Source organism: Sinocyclocheilus anshuiensis, unplaced genomic scaffold (genome assembly GCF_001515605.1).
Source record: "Sinocyclocheilus anshuiensis isolate Anshui unplaced genomic scaffold, SAMN03320099.WGS_v1.1 scaffold47, whole genome shotgun sequence".
NCBI classification, from domain to species: domain Eukaryota; kingdom Metazoa; phylum Chordata; class Actinopteri; order Cypriniformes; family Cyprinidae; genus Sinocyclocheilus; species Sinocyclocheilus anshuiensis.
This window is the reverse complement of record NW_015551047.1, coordinates 918,311-936,400: the sequence shown is the minus strand read 5'-3', so window position 1 is coordinate 936,400 and position 18,090 is coordinate 918,311. Positions and strand designations below refer to the sequence as shown.

Here is an 18,090-nt window from a genome sequence, read left to right as displayed (position 1 = left end):
TAAATATATTTGGGTTATATATGCATATTTGCTGATAAACACTATTGGTGCTATGCTATTAGGCTATATGATGTCAGTAGATGTTAATGTAATTTATAACTCTGTTAATAGTGAGTAATTTGTAATTATTTCTCTTGTTTCTTTGTAGAACACATCTCATTTCATACCAGAGGCATATGCAGATGCATATATTGGAGTAAAATAAATGTCTCAATCTAAAGACTTCTCCTGCTCTCCCTGATTCTCTGACCGGAATCTGGTCCATATTTGGCCGCCTCAACCAGTTGTAATTTAAATGTAGTAAGGTTTGCTACAATTGCCCTAATGCTTTAACAAAGACTTTTTATAAAATAGAAAAATACTTCCAGAACCAGCACTGCAGAAAAAGTCTGTGGGCACTAATGAACTCATGCATTAGTGACATACATTAATGCAAAAAACAGTGTTGCCAAGTCTGTAGCTTTCTCATACGCTCTAAAAAAAATGCTGGGTTAAATACAACCCAGTGCTGGGTAAAATAGGGACAAGCCCTGCAATTGGGTTGTTTTGACCCAGTGGTTGGGTTACTGTGTATGAGTGTATGAGAAAGCTACAGATTTTGCAACACTGTTTTTTTGCATTAATGTATGTCACTAATGAATGAGTTCATTAGTTGCTAACCCAGCATTTTTTAGAGTGTAGAATTGGGCTATTTTTATACTGTTGCTTGTTGTTTTTTAGTCGGAGAGTTACAGCGAAAACCCCTGTCTCCCAGAACGCTATTTCTACAGAGGTGAAAATCCAACATAGGCTCATAGGAAATACGTGCCTCTAAATACATTTATGCAAAACTGAAAAAAAACGTACCTATACATACGAATCGCTGCAGTTTCCAGTTTAAATGAAACAGAAAGCAGTAAAACTCTGACAACTTTTATTCCTTTTCACACAACGTCTCACAACTTGTGGAATATTATGTTATGAATTCAAAACAATTTTAATAGCTGCGACATTTCAAAACTGATACTTTTGGACGTTGCCGTCACATATCCAGCTTTATATTCAGTTCGACTTGAGGTGAAGCTCGGGTAGCCTACGAATCTCGTGAATCTACGGTTCCACAAAACAGTTCAAACCTGCATATAAGGAAGTTCAAATGGCACGGTTGCATCAACAAATAAATTTTTATACCAGTTTTTCATTTGTTAACACTATCAGGTAGGTTTAGGGTTGAGTTTGGTGTAGGGGATAGCCTATTTCCAACACGATAGAGCATTAACTTTTTGCGACATCCCCGGATATTCGAATTATGAACCACAATAAGTAGCCTACCTAAAGCAACGTAATAAAAACGCAGCAATAGGCCTACGTGCCTATATCAAAGTAAAAAAAAAAAAAAACGTGCCGCAGGGTCACGTATTGAACCCGCGTTTAGCGCCACTCACTCGTTTCACTTTGAAACGGCTTCGTTTTTATTACACAACCCTGGCAATCCCTGCAAAAATTGTTCACACATACCTATAACATGCTTTTAGAAAACAAAAAGGGTGCATTTTAATTACAGAGAAAACTCGCCTCCTCTGAAAAAAATATGTTTAGAAATGTCTTGCTTATGAGCATCTGCATTAATCAGTGAAAAAATATGGTTCTGTATTAATCGCTAGATGTAGTTACAAATATTTGGCTACTCCCCAGGTAATTCCAAAGAAGAGAAAAAGTTATCTTGCACATAAAAAAGTTTTATAGTATTTCAACACACCCCTGGACACAGTAACTTTTATGACAGTATACTCCCCAGGTAATTCCAAAGAAGAGAAAAAGTTATCTTGCACACAAAAAAGTTTTATAGTATTTCAACACACCCCTGGACACAGTAACTTTTATGACAGTATAACTACTTTAGAGGTCATTTAACTTGTATTACATCATGTGATTTATATGGGGTCCAAAAGTCTCAGACCACAAGACAACATTTAGAATTTTTATAATTTTATAATTTTTTTCATTACACATAACAGTTTACTGAAATGTTTGATTGCTAAAATGTATTGAATTGTACATGTATTGTAGAATGTCTTATGTGGTTTGTCCTATATTTTTGCTTTCATTTTTTTTCTGATGTTATCTGGCACCTTTCTGTTTTAAATAAAAATGTATCTTGCATTTATAGCTGCCATGTTCCAGTGTTTTTCAAGTGTGACAGTAGCAGATATGTATAAGGCAGTATTTTGAATTAATATTTTGGACCACATTAGGGCTGTGCACAGACATTTTGAGGGGCAGTGGTCCAACTCCAAACCAAGAAAAAGGGCACCAAACCCCCACCCACAGCTGGCAAATAGCCTATACCCTCTCCAATTTAAAGCCATCACATTATCCCATACACTGAATACTAGTCCTCTATAATTATTTGCTGATGGTGTCAAACAATTAATTGGGTGACCATCTTGAAAGTTCCCCTGTTACAAATAGGTTATAGTAAAACAACATGCACAGTCTTTTTTACAGTATACTATATAACTGTGTTATGCTAGACAAATGGCACACATTTTGAAGACTATTGTGCTCAGTTTGAAGGAAATTTGTTATATCATTTAAATGTGAAAATCTTAAAAATGTTTGTATGTGTATTTGCAGAATTTTGTTTCTGATGTGTCACTGCGCTGCACTGATAGCCCCAAACACTAGTTTTTAATCAAATAAAATTTCTCAAAACTATATTTAGAAGAGGTAGAAATTAAGCTATTTTACTCGAAGTACAGTAAGTGAGGCTACACTTTAAAGGCAGCAGGCGGCAGTAATGAGAAATACAAGAAGGCCTGTACTTTCATTTTCGCATTCTGTCTGCCACGTCTTTTCTCCAGACGGCTTTTGTCGCGCTTTCATAAACCTGTACTTTGGTGAAAACCACCTGAAATAGGTATGTACACATCTATAATGTATTTGAGTATTGTTATGTGTTGAATATGTAAAATAAATTAGGCTATTTGAGAAAGCGTCCGTCATGCAAATTCGAAAGTACACTCGGTGACTGTTATAATACGAGAAGACATATTTTGGATCAGTAAACAGGCCTAATTGTTATGGATATTGGTTGCGAATGAATTAACGCACATGCTGCACTTTTTAGTGCACGTCGTGACAGATAGGATGTGTTTTTCAAAAATGAAGCTTTTGAAAGCGCTTTTTACTCGAAAATACATACTGAAACTAATGCAGTCGAGAAAGGGAAGCGGTCCAACCAATCATGTTAGAAAACAATCATGTCAGAAAGAGGGCGGAACTCCTGCGTTAGGTACACTCTTAAAAATAAAGGTGCTTCAAAAGGTTCTTCAAGCGATGCCATAGAAGAACCATTTTTGGTTCCACAAAGAACAATTCAGTCATAGGTTCTTTAAAGAGCCATCTCTTTCTTAGCTTTTTATAATCTGAAGAACCTTCTTTCGCCACAAAGAACCTTTTGTGAAACAGAAAGGTTCTTCAGATGTTAAAGGTTCTTTATGGAACCATTTAGACAAAAAGGTTCTTCTATGGCATCGTGAAGCACCTTTATTTTTAAGAGTGTAGTGACTTTTTCTGTTGCTGTATTGCTTGTTACCAATTAAAAACCTGCAAACGTACTTTTTGGAGAAACACGTAGGTGTCCTAAAAAACTATAACCTTACGCTCTTTTCAGGTTCTAGCAAATATATTGTAATGATTTCTTATTGATTCTCTCTTATTTTATAGACCAAACTGTGCACACAGTGTCTTATATGATAGAGAGTGATTTATTTGTATAATAATTAATTTCTGATTTATTACACAGTTTGTACAAAGTAGGTAGTACAACAGTACCGTGAATAAATAAAATTGAATATGTGTGCTTAATATTTGCTGCATTATGTTTAGTGGGATGTTGCTGGATTGGTGTGACAAGTTCATGACCTTCAGAGGTAAGTTTCTTTTCTTTTTTGTTTTGTTTTGTTTTGATTTGTTTTGTTTTAAATAAAAGTACAATATTTAGTTAATTTTAATGGTCTACATGCTTTGGAATGGTTTATATAATGCTACTTTTATGGCCTGTATTGTTGTAATGGTACAGTAAGAATAAAACTTGAAAATGAAAAATGAAAAATTCTGTCTTCATTTATTCACCCTCATGTCGTTCCAAACATGTTTAACTTCTGCGAAACCTAAACGAATATACTATTTTTTCATGAATATGTTGAATTAGTTCTCATTTTAATTTTTCTATTTTCAGTAATTTTGTTACTTTTTTGTCATTTTTACTAGTCTTAGTTCTTTTTTTAAAGTGTGTCATTTGTTTATTAATTTCTATTTCAATTTTAGTTATTTTACTACATCAGTTTAAACTAATTGAAAATGAGAAATGCTGGCAACTAGCTGAAATAAAACGAGTTTAATTTTTTAAATATTTTATTTTATTTCAGATAGTTAATTAGTAACAAACATTTTTTTTATGGTAAAATATACGGTTATTTTTTTTGTTGTTTCTGAACGTTTATTTTTCTTTAATAGGATAGCATATCCTGAATTCTTCAACCCCTGTGATTGTTATATTTACGATGGCATCAGTCAAAGTGAAACCACGGAGAAGACTGAGCTTAGACAATCCACCTAATAGTGAGTTGACAAACAATTCAGAACATTTAAGAAATTACGGTTTATTTGATTAACAGTGAAAGATGTTTTAACTTCATCTCACAGTGAGCAGAGAAACACCACTGAGGATGCTGGTCTTTGGCGACTCAAGTCAGGATCAGATCTCACTGACACGGTCTGTGCTGGGGCAAGACGTCTTTACTAGAGATGAAGTCAATATTTCAGCTACCAAGAAAAATTCAGGGGTTGTTCAGGAGAGAAACATAACCCTAGTCAATGCACCAAATCTTCAGGATAATGACTTGCCGGACAGTATACTTCATAAGGAGCTCAGGAAGGCAGTTTGTTTCTCATGTCCAGGTCCTCACGCTGTGGTGTTCGTTGTAGACCCATTTCACTTGACCTCTAACACTATGGACATACTGAAGCCTATGGTACACTACTTTGGGGAATGTGTCTTGAAGCACACATTGATTGTTTTATACCATGAGCGAGGCATGAGAACTCAGTCCATAGAAGACGAGGTAAAAAAGAATAAGAGCTTTAGAGAGCTTGCTGAGAAATGTAGCCAGAACTACATCTTCTTCAATGGAGAAGTAAACTGGACTGAGGGTAGCCAGACACAAGCATTGCTCACCAAGGTGGATAAGATGGTCCGGGAGCATGGAATGTTTTCAAACATGGAATTTAAGGATGCCGAAAAAAGAATTCAGATAGAGGAGCGTTTCATCAAAAAATCAAAGGAGAAAGAGATCAGGGAGACATCGAAGGCGCTGGAGAACCAACATTCAGGAGAAGCACTTGCCAGTGAGATCCTGAGGTATGAAGAAAAGATACAGTCGGAGTGCCGAGAGAAAGCAGAGCTGGTTGTTGCAGACAAGCTTGGCTTTACGGTTAGATTGGTTGATTATGCTGTTGCAGTGGGGAAAGGTGCGTTTGTTGGTGCACTTCTGGGATTTGCAGTAGGATATGAAGGTATGGCAGTGGGAGCTGCTGTTGGTGCTGGTCTTGGTGCTGCGCTTGGAGGTGCAGCTAATGCAGCATGGAGCTACATTTACAAATCCTTTACAGATGCCCACTAAGGGGTAGGGGTGTGACGATAAATCAATCCCATGGATTGATTCTGAGATTTTCTGAATGCATCGCGATTCTCTCTGGAATCGATTCTGAGCTTAGTTTTTAACAGCAGATGGCACTGTGTGCTTTAGAAACAGTACTGTGCTCGCTTCCAGTTCCATACACACACACACCACTTGAATCTAAAATAATCATTCATAAAGTTCTTAAAGGTTGAAGCGAATTACAAGAGTGTTCACAGTGGGTTGTGTTTACATTAATCTCACATCATAAACACATAAAAGCCGAGGTGCAAGTACATTTAACCACTTACATTACTCAGTCGAACGCACAAGCGCACTTTTTCGTGAGCATTTGAGTGTGCGATTAAAAACTAGCCTAGAGCACCACCTGCTGTTGAAAACTAAACTCAGAATCGATTCCTAAGAATCGCGATAGCATTCGGAAAATCACAGAATCGATCCATGTATCGATTTATCGTCGCACTCCTACTAAGGGGCTACTTAGTGCATAGTGTCGGCTTCTGACAACCCTGGATCTCCCATAGAGGTGTGCATTGCATTATTGACAAGAAATTATATCTTAATATTTTTTTGTCGATAACTATAATTAAGCAATATTTTGATTAGTGTGTTTTTGTGCTGGTACCTTGGCTGGTTTGGGCCTGTTATGGATAAATAAACATGACACTAAAACCGCCAGTAGGTGGTGGTAAATCCCTTAATGAGTGATTCATTGAATCATTCATTTAAACAATTTGTTCAAAATGGCTGGTTTATTTAGAAATGAGCCGCGTGGCTGCCTGTCTTAATGATTCGTTCAAAAACTGATTAATTCAGACACTAAACACTGCAGGGTTGCTCTGAGAGACAAAAATGTTCTGCTCCGGCTTTGTTTGGAAATAGTTGTGTTGGTGAAACAGAGGATAAAAATACAATATTGTGTCTAAAATTTCACTCAATATTAACTTCTTGTTTTTGTGAACTGTTGTATAAAGTTAATAGGAACTTTTGCGATCACACTCGAGCACTAATATTCATGAAAATGGCACCCTTGCTTATGTGATTTGACATCATATCGTATAAATAAAAATAACATAATATTAAATATAAATAACAACCCATACAGGGATATTTTTGCCCTCATAACTTATAGGGGCATTCTTTTTACTTTGTAATAGACTGCATCATGCAGTGAATGCTTTTGGACTTTCAAGATGTGTTTTTTGTTTTTGTTTTGTTTTTTGCAGAGTTACTTACTTGATAATGTGAGCTCACATATCATTAAAACAACAATTATGATATTATTGTAGACAATAAATTTTGCACACCTCTTCCTCCCACAAATCATCAAATGCATATTGCAATTAGAAGCTTATTTGGTTGGCTTTAAACATTGTCTGGAAGTAAAGAAAGTACGTTTTTTTTACTTAAAGTATTTTATCCACAATGATACAATGAGGGTTTCTGGGGATGAAGTAGGCTAGTCACTACATTTGCCAATGTTTGTCATAGCTTTGTGGGCAGCTACTGAGTTCCAGTCCTAACTTAAGGTCCTTTCCTTGTCATTTTCCCATATTAAAAAAAGAAAAATCCCTTTTTTGCCACTCATTAGCAAAGCACAAACTATAAAAACATGTTTTAACTTAATTTGAATTCAATACATATAAAGATAGTAAAGCTATTTATAAATCATGATGTGTAATCACCAATCAATCTGTAATGCTATAAAAGTGTTCTGACTCAATAATCTTTACAGCTGCCACATCTGACTGTGACGTCTATATATAGCCATTATTTTGTAATCAAAACGGAAATCATTATTGCTGGTCTTCGACAATAATTGCAAGTCATTTTAATGCATTTATATCAAAAAATGTTAAGGATTTAGGCTGATATTGCACTTTAGGGCATATCTAAACTTTTGGAGGGCACTGTGTGAATGTATTTTTAATACATTTTAAACTGTAAATATGTTTGTACAAGAGATTTTATACGAGATGTTGTTTATTTGTAAAAAAATAAATAAAAATATGTAAACTATTTAGTTGTATGAAATTTGTTGTATAATGCTGTACATTTGATATTTTGTCTAAATTAGTAATAAAATCTACTTCAACACTTTAAAGCTATTTGAGTCTATTCATGATCTGGTAAGGTGTGTGACTCAGTGTAAAGTACAAGGCAGGCATTGTCTGGCTCCTCCCCTTGCTGAAAACACACCTATGTACTTTATGGTCTAGTTCACTTTATGAAACTCACCGTAGGAGACGTGAACGACTCTCTTCATCTGCTGAAGTACCGGTAAGATCCAATGAGATTTCCATTAACTATTGTCCTGTAACTTTCAATGTTAGCTCACAATGTAAAGGGTAACCGGTACAATACAGCTTTTTAGAAAGATGATACAAATAAGTGGTCAATTTGAATGATGTAATTGTATAATACAATTACATTTAGAAATACACGGTTCATTTTTAAGTTAGACCTATTGCTAAAAGTTTCTAGCTGTCATTTCAAAAACATGTCTGAAAATCAGTCCCGAAACCAGCTAGATAAATATTTAGATTTGTCCTGAGGACGACATGGGGTTTCTGGTTGAACCCGTTCTTCTCCATACCACACGCTCAGCAGAGGCCTCTGAAGATCCCCATTACACTCAGTGGAATGCTACACAAACTCATTATATAAAGCGTTTGTAAATATTTACATAGACACAATAGCTCAAGCTTTCCTCTATAAATGACAGTTGTTGCAGAAAGTCAACTTAGCTTACAAAAGAGCACAGCATAATTTTTTTTGTTTGTTTTTTTATTAACCCTGGTATGTTGTGTTAAATAAGTCTGACAAGAATTTTCCAGTCTCTTATCTTAGTTAATGTGTTTCCATCCTACACCAGACCATCACTAGTCACTTATTCATGATTCCTGGGACAAAACAGGCTATACAAATAGCCATATGTGCAGCAGACATGTATTTAATTACATGAAGTTGTGAACTTATGCAGGGTTTATATGGGCTTTAAAAAGTCTTAATTTGCAGATTAAGGCCTTAAAAGTCCTAAATCAGAGCAGAAAGTTGTAAATTCATAAAAGTCATGCTGAAAATTAAGATCTTCCTCAGTATTTTTGTCTTGTTTTCCAGTACAAATATCTAAACATCCTTAAATTAAGCTGCGTTTATACTTTAAATGTGAAATATATATGAAGTCTTGTTTTCTCAGAAATATAACACAATTAAGTGAGTTTATGCTTAAAACAAGAACAAACATCTGTCAGTCGAGTATGAAAACGTCTTTTCCTCTGAATTATGTTGATCTTTCTCAGCCCACTGGAAGATATATCTTCTTGTTTTAATCATAACTCACCTCATTTTGCTTCTTAAGTAAATTAATCTTGATTTAACAATCTTTAGAAATGACTGTTGAAGAAATCACTTTTTTACAGTGTGATCAAAAGGTACAGTGATAGTTATTTCCATTTAGTCTTTGAGAGCAGTAGCATTCAAGCTTGAAGTTTTTATTTATTTATTTATTTTGGAAAATAAGTTAAAAATGAATTCTTCTTGTCAGTACATAACATTTAATTTGCTACATTTTATTTGATACATTCATTTGATAGATGGTTCATTTATGTGGAAATTTTGTGACGTTGCGCTCTCTCAGGAATGGAATCTACCATCAGTCTCCTGTCCGAGAAGCACTTCCTGTGCTCTCTGTGTGAGGAGATCTTCAGCAACCCAGTGACAACGCCCTGCGGACACAGCTTTTGTAAAGCATGTCTCCGTGTTTACTGGAGCCGCAGCGGGTCAGACGAGTGTCCACTCTGTAGGAGGGCCTTTGGCTCCAGACCCCATATCAGTGTGAACCGCATACTGGCGGACGTCACTGAAAACTACAGGAAGACACGTTTGGCTGCTAAATCCAAGTTCTTCAGTATGGATGAACTTCAGGATGAACCTGTGAGTATTTTCATTAAAAAACTAAACTAAATGTATACTCCCATTTATTATACTACATATTTTTTATGTTTTTGAAGGAACTTATGCTCACCAAGGCTATATTTATTCAATCAAATATATAGTAATACAGTCAAATAATACAATTTTAAATAAAAATGTTCTATTTGAATATATTTTACATTTTTAATTCATTCCTGTGTTGCAAACCTGAATTTTCAGCTTCATTACTCCAGTCTTCAGTGTCACATGATGCTTCAGAAATCACTCTAATATACTGATTTGCTGCTCAATAAACATTTCTTGTTATTATCTATGTTGAAATCAGTTGTGCTGCTTAATATTTTTGTAAAAAATATATACTATATGATACATTTTTCTCAGGATTCACTACACAATGTAAATTAAGTAGATTTAATGATTAATGATTCCTAAAAAAAAAAAAAAAAAACTTAACAGTTCTGTGGTTTTGTTCTTCACTCATGTACTGCAAACAGAAGAATGCAGGAGAGGTGCAGCAAATGATTCAGGAAAGAGTTCAGAAGATTGAGAAACTTCAGAATTCCTTAAAGCTCCTAAAGGTATGTGACCAATTGCATCACGGTGAATAAAACCATGACCACAAATAATATTTCAATAAATAAGGATAATTTTTTTGGTGGGGGTGGGGGCGTTAAAGATTCTGGCTAATCTTATTTTTTTGAATTAGGCTATTTCTAAAAGAAAACCTGTTCTTCCTCCAAACAGAGCACATGTCTTCGGGAGGTTCAGGAAAGTCAAAGGGTGTTTTCTTCTCTGTTGAGCACCTTAGAGAAGAGCCATAAACTGGTAGTGGCTGCTGTTGAGCAGAAACAAAAAGAGGCGGAGAAAAGAGTTGAAAGACTTGTAAAAGACCTGGAGAAAGAAATGCTTGAACTGGAAAATGGACACACCATCCCTGAGCACTTGGATGACAAGGAGCGTCTTAAAAAGGTAACCACATTTAATTTCTCTTTTGATAACACAGTAAAGTTTTGCTTTTATTTTGAATGTTTCTTTATGTCGTTTGACATGCTGAATACAAAAATCACACTTTTGTGTATCATTAACAGTGCTCATGAAAATAAAAAAAATGTTGAAAAGCTAATGTTATTGCTAATGCATAAAAATGACATGCTACACACATAATACTGAGCAACAACAGTTTAACATAAACAACATGAGTTTTTATTTTAAAATGTATTATTTTAAGTATTATAAAGTATTATTCTTCCCAAAAGTGAAAATCCAGTAATCATTTACTCACATTCATGTTGTTCCGAACCTGTATGTTATTTTTTTTTTCAGTAGCTACAGCATGAAGAATTTTTGTAGAATCTTTACACAGCTCACACATGAGCTGAAATCATGTAATAAGTGAAGAACAGATTGAAATTGATGTTGTTCTCAAAACAAAAATAACACCATAGTCATACAGATATAGAATGACATGAGGGCAAGCAAATAATGACATAATTTTACTTTTGGTGAAGTTTTCCTTTTAGCGAGTATTGCATAGTATAGAATAATTGACGTATTTTCATCTACAGAGCTTCAGTGATATACCACGAGCGATGAGAGACTGGTCTAAAGTCACACTGGAGACTGATCCTTGTGTTGGCTTCACCAGGCAGGCCGTGGTGGACTTCATGGATACAGTCACGATGGAAGCTAAAAGACTTTCTAAAGCTGGTATGACTGCATGATTAAAATAATGCAGTATATACTTCAGTATTTCATACTGTCCTCCTAGCTTGTCCTTCTTCTTTTGCCTGTTAGTCCTAAACATACTTCTCACAGCTTCTTCTGTTCATCATGCTTATGCTTATGCATTTTTTTTAGCATTTAAAACATTATTGCTTCTATGTTTTGGGGTCAAACGCTGTACAATTTTAGTGTATGACCACATTTAGCTTCTTAAAAGAGCCGATAACATAACTGGTGACAATACATCCACGCCAGTAGGTGGCAGAATAGGGTCCAAGACCATTGTGGAATTGGGCAGTGAAACTATATAAATGTTCATGTTTCAAAAATAAACAAATTTACTATGGCCCGGTTTCACGAACGGGGCTTAGCTTAAGCCAAGACTAGATTAAGATATGTAAGCAACTTTTACAAAAATGCCTTAGAAGAAAACATTACAGGTGTGCATCTTGACACAGAACAATGACACTGGCATATTTTAAGATATGTCAGAGCAAGATATTTTCAGTTGAGACAGCTCAAACATGCATTTTAGTCTGGGACTAGCTTAAGCCTTGTCTGCGAAACTGGGGGTATATATACAGTGCTGGGTGTTAACTAAACTGGATTACATAATCAAATTGAAAATGAAATAAAGTACTTGTAATTAGATTATATTACGTTTTAAAATCTTCATAATCAGATTATAGTTACTTTTAAATATTATTCATACAATGGCAGTAAATTATTCATAATTTATTGATTCACCTCAGTTCTTTTTTGTCTTTAAAATTATTTCCAAATTAACCTAATAGTTATATACATGAGACCAATAATTATGTTACTTTAAAGTTACTAAACAGTGCCGATGCACGGCTGTGAAATAGTGTGTCTTATCCAGTGACCTCCACTAATTATTAATATTGGAAGCCTGGACAAAAATATTTCAAGCTTGAAAGTCTTTGGCCATGTAATTTCATGTTTTCTTGTTTATTAATGTTTGTTCGTGTAATGTAAGGATCCCCAAGGTTTTGACATTTTTATGATTTTGTTCATTATTAGCTCGGTACACGATAATCACATTCATATGTGATAAACAAGTTAGGTCAAAAGTAATGTAATCTAAAAGTAATCAAAAAGTAGTCAGACTATTACCTAATATGTGTAATTCAGATTATGTTACTGACTACAATTTTCATCATGTAAATTTGTAATCAATAGTTGACTAGTAATCTGCACTGTATATATAGATACTGGGTATATATATATATATATATATACACACAGAGAGAGAGAGAGAGCTCATATCTACACTTTCAAAGATACGTTCACAGATAAGCTCCACCCCATCTTCAGCCCGGGACGACCCCACGGGGAAAAGAACACTGCTCCCCTTATCATCAGCAGCAGCTGCTGCAGCATCTGAAACACTATGCCAGCTCTTACTGCCCCTTCTCTTTCTTTACCATTGCCATCACAGGATGCAATTAATTATTATTATTATTATTATTATTATTACAATTATTACTTTTTATTTATTACTGGAGATTGCTAAAACCTTATGTGTTATTTTGTTATTGCTACACTACAAACATGAATGATACCTCAAACTGTCCGATTTTTTTCAGGAGAGGTAGACTGTTTTTTAAGCGATTAGACATTGAGCTGATAAATAATAATTAAAAAAAAATCCTGTCAAACCCCTGTGAAAAAGAAGTACACTTCATGGTGTTCTTCAGATCTTAAAAGTATATATTTTCTAAAAGACTGATCTTGCAAATACTATAATATTAATGGAAAAAGGCAACTTGTAGTAAGTGTACTTACAGAGAGTACAGTTTCATGATTATGTTTCTTAAAACACTTTTTAAAAAAGTTTTGTAATCATGTCAAATTAAACGCTTAACTTTAAAGTACATTTTAAATCATTATGTTTATCATTATGTTTTATCTTTTCTTAATCTTTCGTCAAACTTTAAAGAAGTACACTTATTTTGATGTGTTGACTAACATACTAAAGCACTTCATTATAATTTAAATTGTTGTGTGTTATTTGATATTACTTTTAAAGTTAATATATTTTAAATATACTAAATTGCAGCTTCGTCATTACAAATGTGCAATTATAAATATGTTTAAATGCATGACTTTCAATAGAAATGACATTAAAGTATATTTTTGTTTACTATAATTGATAGTCACTATGCTCGGCAGCACATTTTAACCATATTTAAACGACGATAATTATGAAATTATATACGGTATAAAGATGTGTCAACTAAATGCATTTAATATTAATTTAAACTATAATAAATGTTAATTTAATTGTAAGTAAAACAGTGTCTCTTCCGCGGCTCGGTACGCTTTCAATTCGTTTTTTAGTTTCGAGCAAGAGACTGTACGACATTCATGTACGACATTCACATTACATGATTTGACTGATTTTTACGTAGAAAGGGCAACAGCGCACCACATTAAAATAAATGATAATTCATGTGTTCATAACCGCTGGCCAAATTAAAAAACGAAACTAAAATTTAATCTTTGAGAGCAAGGGGACCCCTGGTGTTTCGGGGGCCCTACGCAGCTTACGTATTTTGCGTATAGGGAGGATCGGCTCTGAGTATGCTAAAGTGTACTTCTTTCTCACAAGGGACCACATGGCAACATGCTCCGAAACACTCAGATCACTTTAGCAACCCACAACATTGCAGCATCATGGTGGTGAAAATTATTACAATTTCTATAGGTTATGATCATCAAATTATGCAATGTGTAATTTAAATGAACAAAATGGTCTTATCCAATCTTTTAAAAATGTAAAAGTGTAGAAGAAAATGTACTTTTTTTTAACTTATTTATTTACTTTATATTCCTTAAATGCCATTGTCATGGGACATGAAAGTAAGAAGTAACTTGTATTCGCTCTGTGAACTTTTATGAAAGCAAAATTAATGAAAGGTAGTAAGAAACGACAGAATTCACTTCAAGGAACAAGAAGGCAAAGGATGAAAAAGAGGACTAGATGGATGGCTTGGGTTCGGGATGGAGGAGCGCGAGGGCGAGAGAACAGCGAGTCATTGTGCTGGTACACCAGGCACTGGGAGACACACTCAAGACACATTAACGCATTCACACACTGACACGAACGCGCACATAAGCGCATGCTTCTGCCCACCGCTGCACAGACCCGAGCTGGCATCCCAGAGGGCAGCACTTCACTCCTGTCCTTGCCTCTGAAACTTACAACCAAAGTTACATTCCCTCAAGCTGAGCCTCTTCAGAGGTCTGAATCTACAGGTTTCACCTCCATCACAGGTTTATGGCATTTCGGGTCAAGCTCTGCATCCAGATCGAAGGTACCCAACCCGAGAAGGTGGAGGATTAGCAGATTAGTGACTGTGGAAGGAGTTAAACTTCAGAGACCTCATTGTCGTCCATCAGGTAACAACAATTTCAGTCATTTATAATGGAAATCAGAAGTTTGGTTCAGTAAATAACTTGACGTGTTACTAAAAGAACTAACAATTTTGTCAGGCTATTTTTAAATGTGTGTTTTTGAGGTTTATGCTTGAAGCTAAATGCTTATGAAGCACTGTTACAGCAGCATTCAGAATTGACATAAACAGACTCAAGCCTGCTTGGCCCACTCTGAATGTTCCAAAGAAAGCTTCTTGTGTCCAGAGGCTCCTCATGTTTTTCTGAGATAATCCACTCACCCCACCAGGCGTAGCTCTACACCCACCACAGTGTGAAAAGAGCCCATTCTCTCGGACGTATAGTGAATCCAGTAATGCTCACTGTATATAACAGTGCCCAAATATTTATGTATAAACCCACATGAATATTTAAAGGAATGTTCTGGGTTACAAGTTAAACTGCATAAACAGCATTTTGTGGCATAATGTCGATTACCACAGAAATGCATTAAAAACATCATGGTACGATACAACAGAACCACATAGGACCAGGTAGTAAACAATAAAATAAACAGTTTTAGTAATAATGCCACAAGACATACGGTGGGTTTATACTACAAGATTTAAGTCTTGATTTCCACACATTAATGGAGATCAGTGGCAAAAGCCTGAAGTCGAAAGCAAATAGGTGCTTGCTTGTTCACATGACGATCTGAAAAATTTGGATTGCAGATGCACGAGAGATACATCTGTCTCCAAGTGAAATGTGTTTTGACTGGAAAAGACCTCAGCAATGACAGACAGTTGTGTAATGTGAAAACAACAGCAATCCAATGACTTTGGATGTTGTATAGTTATAGTTTGTGGGCAGCATTATACATTACACTTGTTAACATGTGACTAGTGTGATAAATCACTTACTGACCTTATCTTATAATCTTTCTGTAATCTAATCTTTCATCTTCAACGTCATAACCACGTAACACCACTAAACCAGACAAACGACACATGCGTTAATACCAGAAAGTGGCTTTTTACCTGGACCAAAAAGTTATTAAAATAACAGGAATGATCTCCAAAACAAATAACCAGACGTTCATCCGCCTAAAAAAAGTAGTTCCACCACAACATCAATTTAGGCAACTGTCAGTTCACATAATAAACATGTTTACTGAGTGACACATAAGTACATTAACAAAAACATGAGCTTCACATTTCTGAGTTAAACCCTTTTAAACACTGGTTGTTGTAACCACAAGTTTTGTCCATTTTAAAACAAACTGAAATTATCTCAGGATAAAAAAAAGTAGAAAATGGTACCTTTAGGGGTACAATAGCTTGTCACTGGGATAGTTCCCTGAAAGGGACATCTTTGTGTCTTATCTACCCCTAAACAGTTCATAGTAGTAGGCTACCTTACGGGTGCTCTAAGGTACTTAAATGCACCTTTTATGAGTAGATAAGAAACAAAGTTGTCCCTTTGAGGGTCCTACCCCTGTGACATGCAATTTTTGCACATTTTCTAGCAGCGTATGCCACAAATGCTGTCGATAGAGCTTAACCCAAGGGTGTCCTAAGAGCTCCTGTAGGGCAACCTTCAAACAAACCTTACTTCCAACCCCAGTTAAACACACCTGTACCATCTACTCAAGGTCTTATATATTAATAGAAACTTCTAGGCTGGTGATATTTAGCAGGTTGGAACTAAATTCTACAGGACATCAGCCCTCCAGGTGCAGGACTGGAAACACCTGGCTTAACTTGAGCCCAGAACTTCTCTTTAAGACAGGTTTGTCCAATCCTGCTCCTGAGGGCCACGTTCCTACAGAGTTCATCTCCAACACACCTGCTTGGACGTTTCTAGTGATCCTGAAGACCTTGATTAGCAGGTTCAGGTGTGTTTGATTAAGGATAGAGCTAAACTTTGCTGGATAGTGGCCCTCCAGGAGCAAGATTCTACATGACTGCTTTAAGGCCATTAATAATTTAGGAACATTTTGAAGAGTCAAGAATGCAAGACCTGTCAGGATGTGTTTTAGGAGTTTGTATACTGTAACAACATGCAGTAACTTTATCTAACTTATATACATTCATTTGTTCCAATCTTTAGGTCCACTTGTCAGTCTACACTCTTCCTTTATTGGAATTCACTTTGGAAGTTTCGCATTGCTCGCCGTCGTTGAAGTGTATCGAAGGTTTCTGTCTCTGCCATCCATCGGACGCTTCCAAGTGATCATTCTTGGAAAAGATTCACCATGGCAACTACCGGCATGCAGCTGCTCGGCCTGGTCCTGTCCATCATAGGCTGGGTGGGCGGGTTCCTGGTGTGCACCCTGCCCATGTGGAGGGTCACCGCCTTCATCGGAAACAACATTGTTACGGCGCAGATCACATGGGAGGGCCTGTGGATGAATTGCATCTGGCAGAGCACAGGGGAGATTCAGTGCAAGGTGTATGACAGCCTGCTGGCTCTTCCTAGTGACATGAAGGCCGCCCGGGGTTTGACGGTTCTCGCTTTGCTCATCTGCACCCTGGCACTCACGCTGGGTATTCTTGGTATCAAGTGCACCCAGTGCGTGGGCCTCCCAAGCCTCAAGGCACGCTTGGCAAGAGTGTCTGGCGTGCTCTTTGTCATCGCGGGGTTCCTCATTCTCGTACCCGTCTGCTGGACGGCCCATTCCATCATCAGGGATTTCTATGACCCCTATGTGGCGGCTCCTCACAAACGTGAGCTCGGCCCCGCGCTCTACCTGGGCTGGGGGGGGTCGGCTTTGCTGTTGATCGGTGGATCGCTCCTCTACGCAGGGTCCAATCCCCCTGGGATTCCCTCTTCTCCTACATTTAGCAGCGACGAGAGCAGCCCGCGTCGAGCGGGTGGACCAGCCCAGGTCAAGGGTTATGTTTAATGACCAGCAGCGACACGCCAGTCCCCGAAAGCCTTCTCTGCTAGAGTTTCCCATTGTGATAGATTCAAATTAATTTTAATCTATTTTTTATCATTCAGAATATTTCTGTAGTCTGATGGAGGTAGTGAATAGAAATGTGAAATCGAGTTTCCTTGCCACCTCTAATGTCCACTTATAAGTCTGTCTTTCTCTGTATTTGTCTATTATGTTATTCAATAATAAAACCTTAAATCCTTTATAGTGTCATTTCTGAATTTTTGGAGGTCTGTCTGTTTATGCAGATGACTGATGATGTCACTCATGTTACTTAAAGGAATAGTTCACCAAAAATGAATATTCTGTCATCATTTTTCTCACCCTCATGTTCATCTAAACCTTCCGTTTGTCTTTGAAACACAACTGAAGATATTTTTAAATAAAACCTTAGACATGTCTATCCCTCCA

At 36.3% G+C, this 18,090-nt stretch overlaps 3 protein-coding genes across 4 annotated transcripts; all 3 read left to right on the top strand.

Annotated features, from left to right (window-relative positions):
• The first annotated feature begins 2,826 nt into the window (after positions 1-2,826).
• On the top strand, positions 2,827-5,851 carry LOC107661876 (GTPase IMAP family member 7-like). Its single transcript, XM_016451661.1, has 4 exons — positions 2,827-2,899; positions 3,871-3,914; positions 4,501-4,605; positions 4,690-5,851. The coding sequence occupies exons 3-4, from the start codon at positions 4,548-4,550 to the stop codon at positions 5,664-5,666; spliced, it is 1,035 nt and encodes a 344-aa protein (XP_016307147.1). The 5' UTR covers positions 2,827-2,899; positions 3,871-3,914; positions 4,501-4,547; the 3' UTR covers positions 5,667-5,851.
• A 2,071-nt stretch (positions 5,852-7,922) lies between these two features.
• On the top strand, positions 7,923-11,341 carry LOC107661870 (E3 ubiquitin-protein ligase RNF135-like). Its single transcript, XM_016451655.1, has 5 exons — positions 7,923-7,964; positions 9,325-9,620; positions 10,115-10,198; positions 10,365-10,589; positions 11,186-11,341. The coding sequence occupies exons 2-5, from the start codon at positions 9,327-9,329 to the stop codon at positions 11,339-11,341; spliced, it is 759 nt and encodes a 252-aa protein (XP_016307141.1). The 5' UTR covers positions 7,923-7,964; positions 9,325-9,326.
• Positions 11,342-14,244: 2,903 nt separating this feature from the next.
• LOC107661843 (claudin-4-like) lies at positions 14,245-17,865 on the top strand. 2 transcript variants are annotated; one of them, XM_016451619.1, is made up of 2 exons: positions 14,245-14,765; positions 16,851-17,865. In XM_016451619.1, exon 2 carries the CDS (start codon positions 16,996-16,998, stop codon positions 17,644-17,646), a length of 651 nt encoding a protein of 216 aa, XP_016307105.1. In that variant the 5' UTR covers positions 14,245-14,765; positions 16,851-16,995; the 3' UTR covers positions 17,647-17,865. The 2 variants fall into 2 exon arrangements, with proteins under 2 accessions (XP_016307105.1, XP_016307106.1); XM_016451620.1 differs by lacking the exon at positions 14,245-14,765 and adding an exon at positions 16,558-16,635.
• Positions 17,866-18,090: the final 225 nt, after the last annotated feature.